This window comes from Mesoplodon bidens (assembly GCF_964165515.1).
Source record: "Mesoplodon bidens genome assembly, chromosome: 13".
NCBI classification, from domain to species: domain Eukaryota; kingdom Metazoa; phylum Chordata; class Mammalia; order Artiodactyla; family Ziphiidae; genus Mesoplodon; species Mesoplodon bidens.
The window spans coordinates 31,923,492-31,936,911 of record NC_138169.1 but is presented as its reverse complement, the minus strand read 5'-3'; the positions used below and the strand labels follow the sequence as shown (position 1 = coordinate 31,936,911).

The following is a 13,420-nucleotide window of genomic DNA, read 5'->3' as shown; positions in this document are numbered from 1 at the left end:
TGCTCCTGCCAGGCAGGATATGACTGTTTCCCGGGAACCCTGTCTGGAGAGCCCTGGGAAGACTTTTTCCTCCACTTGTTCTCAATGTCCATCTGCCTTTTGCCCCTCAGTTGTCCTGTCTCAGACTTCAGTAGAGAGAGAAACTAGCAAGATCCCATTGCAGGAATATCTGTGCGTCTCTTCCTTTCTCTGTACTATCAGTGAAAAAAATGTATATTAACCCCCGAAACAGGAGCAAGTTTCATTTCATTTCTGTTCTCCTGCTGGGCCCCTCCTCCCCCTATGTGTTTTGTATTTCAGCTTGGTGGCATCCTGGCACAGGGACGTCTAGTATAGCAGGTGTTTCTGAGATGACTTCTATCTGGGAAGCCCCCTGAGCTTTTCTATTGGGGGTCCTGCTTATTGCTTCCTCCATGCTTGCATCCGTTGCACAAACATAAATAATGCAGTCCTTTGGTTGCAGTGTTCATTCAGGGAACAGGCAGTAGTGAAAATGCCACGATATTTGGAATCATAAAGATTGGGATTTTAAGTTACACCCGCCATAGACACGTCGCATGTTCTTGGACCATTACTTTGTATCTAAATATCGTTGTTCTTGAAATATAGAATTCTTGAAGAATCTTCATGTGAAATAATAAATAAGACAGTGGAGTAATATCTGCCCAGGGTATGTAACGTATTATGTGTGTAGTAAATGGTCACTTATAATTACTTTTTTTAAATTGAAAATTTTATGGGGATAATTGTGGAGTCAGATGCAGTAATAAAAAATAATACAGATTCCTATGTACACTTCACCCAGTTTCTTCCGATGGTAACATTTGGCAAACCTAAAGTATAATGTCACAAGCAGGATACTGACATTGTTAAAATCTAGAGCTTTTTCAGAGTTCCCCAGTTTTACTTGTACTTGTGTATGCATGTGGGTGTATTTACTGCTATATAATCTTTTCACTGTTTTATTGTGATAAAATACAAATCACTTAAAATGTATCGTCTTAACCATTTTTAAGTGCACAGTTCAGGGGTGTTAAATACATTCATAATCTTGTGGAACCATCACCACCCTTCACCTCCAGAACTCTTTCGTCTTGTAAAACTGAAACTCTGCAGCCATAGAACAATAACTTCCCAGCCTCTCCGCCCAGCCACAGGCAACCGCCATTCTCTTTTCTGTCTCTGTGAGTTTACTACTCTGGGTATTTGCCCTTCTAGGACTGACTTATTTCACTGAGCATCATGTTTTCCAGGTTCATCCATATCATAGCATGTGTCAGAGTTTTTTTTGTCCTTCTTAAGACTGAATAATATTCCACAGTATGTATAGACCGCATTGTGCTTATCCACTTATCCATCAGTGGACACTTGGGTTCCTTCCGCGCTGTTGTGACTGATGCTGCTATGAGCTGTATGATTTTATTACCTGGGTAAGTTTGCGCCTCCATCACCGCAGTCAAGACCTCAGCACTTCCGGCATCACAAGGATTGCTCCTGTTGTCCTTTTGTAACCACACCCATCTCCCTCCTGTTCCTTCTCCCACCATCCCTGAGCCCTGACAACCACTCATCTGTCCTCCATTTCTAAAATGTTGACATTACATGATGCTACGTAAATGGAATCAAATAGCGTGTAATCTTTCATGATGGGCTTTTTTACTCAGCACAGTTCTCTGGAGATTCATCCAAGTCAGGTGTATCCACACTATGGACGTACCACTGTCGGTTTAATCATTTACCATTTGAACAGCATCTGGACTGTTTCCAATTTCTGGCTGTCATAAATAAAAGCTTCTATAAACATTCATGTGCAGGTTTAAAAAAAATTTTTTTTATTGGAGTATAGTTGCTTTACAGTGTTGTGTTAGTATCAGGTGTACAGTAAAGTGAGTCAGTGATACATACATATATATATATATATATATATATATATATATATATATATACATATGCACTCATTTTTAGATTCTTTTCCCATGTAGGCCATTACAGAGTACCGAGTAGATTTCCCTGTACTATACAGTAGGCCCTTATTAGTTATCTAGTTTATATATAGTAGTGTGTATAGGAACTGACATATGCAGGTTTTTATAGGAATGAAAATGTTCATTTCTCCAATGGTGCAGTTGCTGGGTTGTGTGTTAGACTGATCCTCCTCATGTTGCATGAGCCGTGGTCTCCCTGGTGGCACAGTTTCCTGCTGTGTAGAAATGGAGGTGAAAATAATGTTATGTGGACCTTTTATCATTAAGACTAGCCTGACAACAGACACCTTTAGACAATCATGTTAAGAACATTGATAACCTTGTTACTGGTTCTTTTATCTCCTTTAGCCTCAGTTTCTCTGAAGTGGCTCCACCATCTCAAAAACGTCATTCTGAGAACCTCAGAGAGTGTTGCCCTTCTTCTATTGCCCTGCTTCTCCCAGGTCCAAACAGTCATAAATTCCTCTTGATTTTGCCACTGCAGAGATTTTTATATCGTTCTCCTCCTAATTGATACTCTGCCATCTGAATTTCAGCTAGTATAGTCTCTTCTCTGTATTGCTAATGTGCTGTGTTTCCTGGGATCTCTGAGCCAGGTCACAGCTGACCTTTATAGTTGCAGATCGCAGTTCTCCTCTTCATGGCCACCATCATGTCCACCTCAGGGCCTTTGCACATGCCCCGGAGGGTGCCTTATCCTCTTCACACCGTTAGCTCATTCACCTTCAGCTATCAGCTCAAACGCCACTTCCTCATGGGAGGCCATCTGGTATATGTTCTTCTAGTATCCTGTCCTCTTCTTTCATAATATGTTTAAAATTTTAATTGTTTATGTTAGTTGTATAAAACCTAGGGCCCCACATGGTTCAGTCTGGTGCTAGAGTTTCCTCAAAGAAGTTGACCAGGAGATATGTCATCTTAAAGCAATTTAAATCTTATCACCTCTGGAAAATGACTCAGCCTCTGTCTTCCACGTATCAGTTCTTAACCATGGTACCCTGCCCCACTTTTATGAGGTGAGTCCTTGAGGTACAGTGCTGTCTGACCCACCGCAGTTCATGTCCCTGAAAACTGGGTTTGAGTCTTAGTTGTTTTTGTAGTTTTAGAACCTGGAACACTGACTGGCGGATATTGGGCGTTCCATTAATATTTTTGGAAAACATCAATGAATGGTTGAAACTACATATCTTATATATAGGAAATATTTGGTAAAAGTTGACAAAATGAGTGAATAATGAAAACCTTTCTTAACTTTCCAGGTGATTTTTGAAGTTGTAACTTCTGGACATCAAGGCTACCTCGCCATTGATGAAGTGAAGGTGTTAGGACATCCATGTAGTAAGTTACCTCAGCTTCTAATCATCCGGGGATGTGGTTGGGGGTGTGTTTATGTTATGGATAAGAGACACTAAAACCTGGGGGAGGTCGTCCTACTCAGAGAGTCCCTGATGGGCCTCTGGGTGGTGCTGTGCTAGCCCAGAAGTTCAAAAACATGTGCATCATGTGTGATGTCATTGTACGTATCTAAATGTCTTTAAAGTGAAAATCAGGAATAAGGACTAAGGGAACATCCATATCCAACCCCAGCATAGAGCTTTGGGAGCTGAGCAAGCAAAAGTCTGCAAATGTGGGTGTCTCTGTGTGTGCTTAGGTGTACCAGCATGTGTGCTTGTGTGGGCACGTGCATATGTGTGTGCATGTGTGTGTGCACATATGTGCATGTGTGTATGTGCATGTGCTTGTGTGTCTGCAGGAGTGTGTGTGTGTGTGTGTGTACGTGCACTGAGTTTCCCATAATCACTACATGTTCATAAAAAATAAGACAGTTATGTTTGCCTTTTGTAAATTCTGATGAATGGTAGTGAACTGTACAAATTACTCTGTATTCTTTTTTTCCCCACTTAGCATTGTATTTAGGTCAATCCATGAGATTGTGTCATACGAATATACTACATTCTATTTTTTCTTTTCCTCTACGAACATTTAGTCCCCCTCACCCCATTTTCCTCTATGACAAACACGGTTGCCATGAACATCCGTGTGTGTGCGCGCGCCTCTGCATGCAGTGTGTGAGAGCTTGGGCGAGGTGTATTCTTCAAGGCAGAATTGCTGAGCAGTAGGGTAGAAACACTTTTAGTTTTACTAGCTGCTATGAAAAATGTCTGACCAGTTTATATGCCCACCAGCAATGCACGGACGTTTCATTTGCCCTATATCCTTGCCCCAAATTGATATTGTCAGACATTAAATCTTTGACCATCCTAGGGATGGCAGCCTGCTTTATGTTTTAGGATCCCTGGCATAAAAGAGAAATTGGCTCATTCAGATGATTCTAGATCTCTGCTGAAGGTCCCCACCCAAATTCATGAGAGAATGGTTATATCTACACTGAAATTAGAAATACCAACACACGCAGGAGTGTCTGCTTTTACTGCATGGATTGAGAGATTGGCGCCATGATCACTCCCTGTGGTGGTTTCAGAGAAGCCTGGGTGGTTGGTATCTGATGGGCTGTCATGACACTGTTGTCTGATTCCATCCAGAGGGGTTCTCCTCTCTGAGATCTTTACCTGGTGCTCCAAGTTCAAGCTCAGCAGTCATCTTGTTCATTACTAAGGCAGACGTTACTTTTGTAGCACGGTGCTTGGCCTTTTATTCTGTCAGCAAGACTGGCGAGTTCAAGAAGAATTTCTGCCCCTTTTTTTCTGAAAAGACAAGAAAATGAACAATGCTGTACCTAATGGGAACAGCAGGGCAAATTTAGGAAGCAGAATATAATTACCTGAGTTGGAACCTGGCCAAATTCTCAGAGTCATAGCCTCGGGCTTGGAAAAGTGCCGTGAGATCTTCTAATGTGCGTGAATATTCAGGGCCTCTGATTCACCTCTTACCAGGAGGTAAAAAGTCAGACAGTAATACTGTAGGCCTCCTATGGGCTGAGCACTCCGTTTCCCAGAGCAAACCTCACCACAAGGCAGGTGTCACTGCTGCCCTGGGTATAGGTGTGGTGGCCACTGGCCAACAAAATAGCTCCTCAGGTGTAGCCCCTCCCATCCCGCAGGATCTGAGTCATCGCCTTCAGTAAGAGAGAAAGACTTAATGCTTTTCCTTCTATCAGAGCCTTCCTGAAATGTGTCTCCTGCAGTTTTGTGCATTCTTTCCAAGCCCAGCTGCCTGCAGCCATAGAAATGGAGTTTATGTCTCTCCTTTGGAGAATACCGGTGCTGATACTTAATTGGCTTTGCAAACTGCTGTTAGGAGATACAGAATCACAAAACAGCCTTTGTCCCAAGGTGATGGATGCTACAACAACGTGTTGAACTGTGAGCTTTAAATGGTTTTGATGATGGCCTTTCTGTAGTTATTTTTTCCTGAATCGCTAAGTTTATGGGGAAAACATGCAAATAAAGATTTTAAAGAAGGCAGTCGTTTCGTCTTAAAATGGAAAGCTTTATAGTTTGTATTCTAAGGGCTTTCCTATCAAGATTTTAAAATAATAATCAATTATTTTGAAATGCTGATGATGTTCATTAAATTTACATCGTGAAGAAACATAAGTATTTGATATCCAAAACTGTGCTTTTCCAAAAGATGCAGAAGTGCTGAACTTTATTTACTTCACTCTAAAGGCTCCTGTTTGGATTCATATAGGTTTATGAGTAGACATTATGACATTTTTTTAAAAAAAATAGCTGTTCTGTTAAGTGTATACAGTTGCTCATAAAATTGATTTTCATGTACTGACAGTAAGATGCCAGATCAGCTTGAAATGTGGAGATGGCTGTGCAGTGGCTTCAGACCACTTCTAATGAAGGTAGATAATTTTTGTATTTGGTACACATGCTAAAACTGTATTTTGAATTTGGTTCAATAATCCTAGTAGGAGAAACTGAAGAAGCATTTTTTTCAGCTTTGAAATATTGTCTCCTGTTTTTAAGTAGGTTGTAACTTATGCATAGGTGGGTATTACTATTATTACCTTGTGGTGCTGATATGTATTTTTATATCTTGTAAGCCATGCAGCATTTTAACATCACATATCATTCAATTCATCCACTCAAAGTGCATGGGAATGTGGGATGTTTTTCCTTTTACTCGGGTCTTCTAAAAGTTCCTTCAATAGTGTTTGCAGTATTCAGGGTACTAACTGAACTTCTTTCCTTATACTTTTTTTGTTAAATCTATTCCTACGTGTTTTATTTTGATACTACTATAAATGGAATTGTTTTCTTAATTTCTTTTTTGGATTGTTCATTGCAAGTGTATAGAAACACAATTGACTTTTGTATATTGATTTTGTATCCTGAGACCCTGTTGAGTTTACTTATTATAAACTCTAATTGTTTTTTGTGGATCCTTAGAATTTTCAAGACCCATGTCATCTTTAGGTTGCGTTAGTTTTATATCCTATTTTTCAATCTGGGTGCCTTTTATTCCTTTTCTTGCCTAATTGCTGTGGCTAGAACCTCCAGTACAATGTTGAGTACAAATGGAGAGAAGACATCCTTGTCATGTTCCTGTCTTAGGAGGGAAGCTTCCAGCCATTCACCATTCAGTATGATGTTAGCTGTGGGTTTGGGTTTTTCATAGATGCTCATTATCAGGAAAGACATTCTCTTTTATTCCTACTTTGTTGGGTATTTAAAAAAAATCAATCATGAAAGGGTGTTGGGTTTTAGCAAATGCTTTTCCTTTATGTATGTAGGAGAGGAAGAAGTTCTCCTTGACCCTCTTAGGGTCTCTGACTGTGTCTGAAAATGAAACTGACAAAGACAGTTTCATGGGAGTAAAGCATACAGATATATTTAATGTATGTTTTATGTGACATGGGAGCCTCGTAAGGAAATGGAGACCCGCAGAAACAGACCTGGTGTATTTATGCTGGTTCTCGTGAAGAGCAGACATTCATGGAGGAATATGATATGATAGAGATTGTACAGCAAGTGTGGCAAACTGAGGAAGACAAACCAGATGTGTGCGTTGATTCTTCTTGGTGAACCTTTGTCTTTGGAGATAAGAAAGCTCCTTTCTTCTGGTGCAGGGAGGACACCTCTCACATGAGGGTTTTATGGCCTGTTTAGGGGATAAGGGAAGGGAAGGTCAGAGTGACCTTCTTGCTACTGCTGTTTTCTTGAACTCCTTCAGCTTAATTTATTCAGTGTGCAAAGGTGCCATATTTTGGGTAGCATTTCCTGAACTCCATTATTTATCAGATTATCGTATGGCTTTTATCTTTTATCCTATTGGTGGAGTGTGTTATACTGATTGGTTTTTGGATATTAAATCAACCTAGCACTCCCAGGATAAATCTCACTGGGTTACAGTGTACAGTCTTTGTTATATGTTGTCATATAACACGTTAAATATGAAGTTATTTGCATATATGATGCCTTGAATTCTGAAATCTAAAAATTACACAGAATAATGCCTCGTTATTTTTCTGCCAATTTAAAAAAATAATAATATAATGAAAAAGATTGCAAAAACCCCTCATAAACCTATGTGCCATATATGGGATAAAATGAATACAAAAATCCAAGACATTTCTGTATTACTACTTTGTAATATGAAATAAGTCAGCAATTTCTTTAAACATTTAACAAATGCTGAGTTCATAATATGGCATCCTAGGTTCAAATTTATTCTTATTTTATAAAACAAAATTAATTTTTCACTCATATTTATTTGCACACTCAAACATTGCTTGCCTACTTTCAAATTTAAATTTTTATGAAGACATTAAACACTGTGATTAAAATAAGAATAACAGAGACATATAAAAAATTGGAACTGTTTTCTGAATTATGTTTGTTGAATAAAAACTGACCCGTGTGCTTTGGTTGAGAGACGCACAGAACTCAGAATTGAGTTTGAGTTTATCATTTTATTTATTTTTATTTTTTTTAAAGTTTTATTGGAGTATAGTTGCTTTACAATGTTGTGTTAGTTTCTACTGTACAGCAAAGTGAATCAGTCATGTGTATACATATATCCCCTCTTTTTTGGATTTCCTTCCCATTTAGGTCACCACAGAGCATTGAGTAGAGTTCCCTGTGCTATACAGTAGGTTCTCATTAGTTATCTATTTTATACAGTGTCAATAGTGTATATATGTCAATCCTGATCTCCCAATTCATCCCAACCCTGCCTTCCCCCTTGGTATACATACATTTGTTCTGTACATCTATGTCTCTATTTCTGCTTTGTAAATAAGATTGTCTACACCAGTTTTTCAGATTCCACATATATGCGTTAATATACGGTATTTGTTTTTCTCTTCATTTTACACATGGGAACTTAGCTTGGATTTTTCTCCAGTGGACTACCATTCTTCTTCAAGAGATGGGTGACTAATAAAAGTTGTTTGTACACAGTGCCTAGCTTATTTTTCTATGATAAGGATGTTGACTCTGTTTTTCCCTTGACAAATTATTCCATTAAGATCCATTCTTACCTCTCAAGCAAAACAAAAGTAGTTTTGTCTTGAACCATGTTAAGAGCTTCCTACTCACAATAGTTTCTTGGCCTCTGTGGCCCTATAAACTTGCTCACATAGTGGAGAATAATAATGATAATGCTCTCCTCACAAGGTAAATGTAGGGATTAAATGAGTTAATGTACATAATGAACTTAGAACAGAGCTTAGCACATTCTAAGAGCTCAATAAATGTTAGCTATTATTATTATTATTATTAGGCATACATCCTGATTGGCCCACTAGAATGAATTAGCTGCAGATTTTAACTCTAAGTGGCTAAATTGATTGATTTCTTAGATGGGATAACTTAGCAGTGTCCATTTTAAAAGTTAAAAAAATGTTTGCAAAATCGATTGTTTTCAGGCAGTCCCGGCTGTTCTTTTTAGCAGAAGTTGGCTCTCTTCTTTGTGATGATGTGCTACACAAATAGAGAGAAGCATTGACTGTGCATTCTGGCTGGCAGGCATGGCTGCAGCCCATCTCAACCTGTGCCATTACATTAAAATGTAAATGAAAATACAAAGGGGTCAGGGCACAGTCCGCTTTTGTCCATTTCCGTTTGCACTTGGACGTTGCAAATTACTGTTCTCTGATTTTGTTGTTAGTGTTTTGGTGCAGGCTTTGAAGAATCAATAATATGAGACATCTACAAAAAGATTTGCATCCTGGTCAATGATAATTCCTGGCTTTGGGATCAAATGCTGATGTGAGATCAATTAATACCCAAAACCCTCTATTCTTTTGAAAACAGTTTTCTTAGTAAGAAACAAAAGAATATGGCAGAAATGAAAAAATAGGAGAGTTGTACTCAAAAACCTTTTAGTATTCATGGAAGATATTTAGTTTTTAGAACTCCTGCAGATTTTAGAAAAAAAAACTGGCATAGCATTTTGAAAGGGTATCCAGGAGACAAATGGGCCTATAAATTTAGAGAGAAAGAGAGAATTTTTCTTCCTGAGTATGGGATAGATTGAAATTTTCCACTGTAATTGTGCTCTACCTGTGTTACAATTAGTTTGGCAAGGTTCAGAGCACGCAGCTGAGCGTGGAATTGAAACTTTTCTGGCTGTGGAGCTCTTTTTCTTGGGGTCTTTTCCAGTTTCCAGTGATAGATCCGTTATTTTAAATAATAATGAACATTTTTGAGGCTAAGTACCAGGCACACACAATACCTCCTCCTGGCAGCATCTTGTTTAATCTTTATCCCAACGCTATGAAATAAGTACTATTTTTAAATCCTTATTTTGCAAATTAAAAAAAAAATCCACTAAGGCTTGAGTTGAAGAATTTTTGCTTCTATTCAAAGGTAGTAAGAGCCTGAGCTTGAACACATATTATGATGAACTGAAAACAGTTGTAGGGTTTACAGCACTAGGCGGGGAGAATCCAGGCATCTTAAACCTCTGGAAAGATTATATATGCCTTTAATGTTTATTGAAACACTTACAAATGTTACCAGTAGAAATTTTAGCCTTCATGATCTTGGAGGAAACTGATCTGGAACATAGAATTCCATAGCCCCTTTGTCTTATTCACCGTGGTGGGTGAATTAATTAATTCAATTAATTCTCTTGCTTGAAAAGGATAATTTGCTGATAAAAGTGTTTACACTTAATAGGTTTTTCTGTCTTCATCTGGTTTCCATTGGAGGTATGGCTTTATTATTTTAGCCAGACTATTTTTTTTTTTTCTGGCAGTCTTCTTCTCAACCGAGAAACACTAGTTCCCAAACTGAGCACAGCCAGTCTGTTCAGAGAAGAACCCTCCCCGAATACAATTTGAACAGAGGTATCAATTCCTTAGACTCTTAACCTTACTGTGCAAGTAATAAGCCCTGGTGTCTTTGAGAAAACCGTATTGAAACGTCAAATCCATTCTAAAGGAGAAGGGATAACCCTCATTCTGGGCAGCATATCTTAATAAGGATAGGAGTAAAGAAATACTATCACACAATCCTATCTTTGGCCACCAAATTAAAAATGTAAGTTATATTCTAATAGAACTCCTAATACAATTAGCAAATTGTATTGATAAGTGAGCTTTGCTATGTCTTTCTCTTTGGTTCAGTAGCCATTGCTAGAAACAGGGCCCTTAGGAAAACAACCCTCCAGGGCGGACTTACTATGGAGGGACAGACCTATAGCAGAACCAGTGACAATTCTGATATTCCTGTTATTTATTATTGTTAGGTAAGCTGATGAAGCAGAGCACATATATTTAATCAGGTTCTCCAGAAAGATTACAGAAATTAACACTTAGCATTTTTGAGGGGGTGGTAAAAAGCACTCTTCTACCCTGCTGGTAGAAATGCCAATTGTTATACGCTCTAAGGAAAGCAGTTCAGCAATTTGTGTCAAAAGTATTCTAACAATGCTAACTATGGGAGGATACAGCAGGGGTGATACTCAGCAAATTAACAACCCTTCAGCATAGGCTCCGAACTGACCCTGCGCTTAACCACGTGCGGTGACACTGCAGACCAGCAGCCACAGGTATAACACCCCCTTAACCCAAGTTGTCATGAAAGATGGCTACACACCCAACACTCTGTGTTAGAGACCCAATGTGTTATAGTGACCTGCAGCCAGAGGCAAGCAGAGTTAGGAGGCCATGAGATGGACAGGAAACGGTAACATCAGTGAGACATTCTGATGGAGGACATGTGATATCTCAAGGGTCTAACAGCAAGCTAAGGGAATCCATGGAAGCTTTATGGAAGGAAAAGCATTGGAGAAGGTCCTTGAAAGTAGCTGGAATTCCAGCAGTCAGACTGGGAGCCATACCTGGTGGGATGAGAGCATGGGGAAGGCAGACACTGGGCTGCAGGGCTCGCCGAGGCAGTGTGGCCTGATGGGCAGCGCCTGAGCTTTGGAAATGGCTAGACCAAAGTTTCCACTCTGCTTCTGACGCTTAGTAGCCAAGTACCCACAAGTAAAATGGAAAAAATACCTTCCTCACAGAACATGTGTGAGTCATCAATGGAAAAGTTTCTGGCCCCTGAAATGCTCAAAAAGAATGTTACCTTTTTCCATTTTCTAAAAGCAGTGGGTCTTCCAGCTTCTTGGGAACAGTGAGTAGAAGAGAAATTTGATGCAGGGACTTTTTACACAGATCTTTAAAACCATAGAATCCTGTTATTCTTGACCAAGGGGAATTTGATTAAGTTAATGAGAAATAGTTTACAGGGTTTTGAGTTAATATAATAGTATTAGAAACAATGACATACAGTTATACTGGTTTTTTAGAAGTTACTTAGGACATTTTGCATGCCAGGCATCATGAATGCATTGTCTGAGTTATTGGTGGCCTCCAAATTAGTAATGGGGGTTTCCTCTGTGTTACTGATTTTTTTTTTTTTTTTTTTTTGTGGTACGCGGGCCTCTCACCGTTGCGGCCTCTCCATCTGCGGAGCACAGGCTCCGGACGCGCAGGCTCAGCGGCCATGGCTCACAGGCCCAGCCGCCCTGCGGCATGTGGGATCTTCCCGGACCGGGGCACGAACCCGTGTCCCCTGCATCGGCAGGCGGACTCTCAACCACTGTGCCACCAGGGAAGTCCTGTTACTGATATTAAAATGCATTTTTCTTTGTTCTTGGACAGTAATTCATTTCCACTCCTAATTATGTTTTTTACAGGCTAACGTTAGTGCTTGTTTATCATCTTTGGGTGCCCAGGAGTGGGGTACCATTCTTTGAAAGTGTCTAGATGTGGTCCAGAGACACGTTGGCACTGGGGGGAGGCTGACAAGGTATAAAGAATGCCTTCTAGCTGTCATCCAGGTTTATCCATCCCTCCCAGAAAACACTGGCATCCTATTTTCTTCTTTTCTACTCCCTCACCTCCCTCACCCCACCTCTTGCTGCTCTCTCTCTCTCTCCTTGTTTTGATAAGAGAATGTTTTCCTAAAAGTAGAAGTTATCATAAAATTTCATTCCTGACCCGTCACTCCAGGTCCTGACACGCATTTTCAGTGCGCTGTGGAAATTGGTCTGTACTTCTCAGGTCAAACAGAGTGATTCTTTATTTAAACAGCTGTCCCCGATGAACGATGTATGTTATGAGACTTAATGCTGTTTAGCAGTTGGAATCATTCTTTCTTCTCGAATTGGAAATCAGGATCAGCCAACACCGCCACGCTATAGCAGTCCCAACGTAATTTCACAGAATCTGTCTATGGGGATAGTATTTTTGGTAGCTGGGAAATATTACATGAGTAATGCTGCATACCAATGAGTTGTATTAAAATATATATTACTCACAGCTCTGTACTTGGCTTAAAAAGTTTCCTTGGCAGCAGCATTTAACTTCTTACTGTTCTTTTCATGTTGCTAGTATAAATATCTAATATGTTTTTGTTCAAAACATCAATTAGGCCTCAGTATAATCTTTATTAATACAGGTCTGTTATTACAAGAAGGCTGCTGAGCTATGATTATTTGCACAGCAGGGGCAATAAAGTATCTTCTTTCGGCCTGGTTCTATCCCAGAATGCCTGGCTGTTGCAGAACACATCAGAGCCTTCCAGAATCTCTTTTACAATCCTAATGAAATCTTTAAAGCTCTTAGAAGCAAAGGCATTCTTTCCTTCAAAGGTAAACAAAAGGGAAAGGCCGGAAATTGCAGATAGATTCAAAAAGACACCTATGAGTTCAGATCTCCACTTTTAACCTGTTTAATTCTTTCTCTTTGTGCAGCCAGAACACCTCACTTCCTGCGGATTCAGAACGTGGAGGTCAATGCGGGCCAGTTTGCCGCCTTCCAGTGCAGTGCCATCGGCAGGACTGTGGCCGGCGACAGGCTCTGGTTACAGGTACGTCGGAGAGAGTCCAGCGGGCAGAGTGCGTGTCCCCTGGGGAGAGCCCCAGAGATCGGGTCAGTGTCAGGCCCCTACGGGAGATGGATGCTCTGAGCAGTTTCCCCAGTTCTTTTCCTTCTTCCGCAGTAAGTAGCCAGATTA

At 39.9% G+C, this 13,420-nt stretch overlaps 1 protein-coding gene across 3 annotated transcripts in view; it reads left to right on the top strand.

The window, feature by feature from the left end:
- The window catches only part of PTPRM (protein tyrosine phosphatase receptor type M), a 768,668-nt gene that overhangs the window by 305,879 nt on the left and 449,369 nt on the right, over positions 1 to 13,420 (top strand). For all 3 annotated transcript variants that reach the window (XM_081252728.1, XM_081252729.1, XM_081252730.1), the window contains exons 4-5: positions 3,245 to 3,323; positions 13,158 to 13,273. In XM_081252728.1, the coding sequence (XP_081108854.1) occupies positions 3,245 to 3,323; positions 13,158 to 13,273 (195 nt within the window). The remainder of the gene's footprint in view (positions 1 to 3,244; positions 3,324 to 13,157; positions 13,274 to 13,420) is intronic.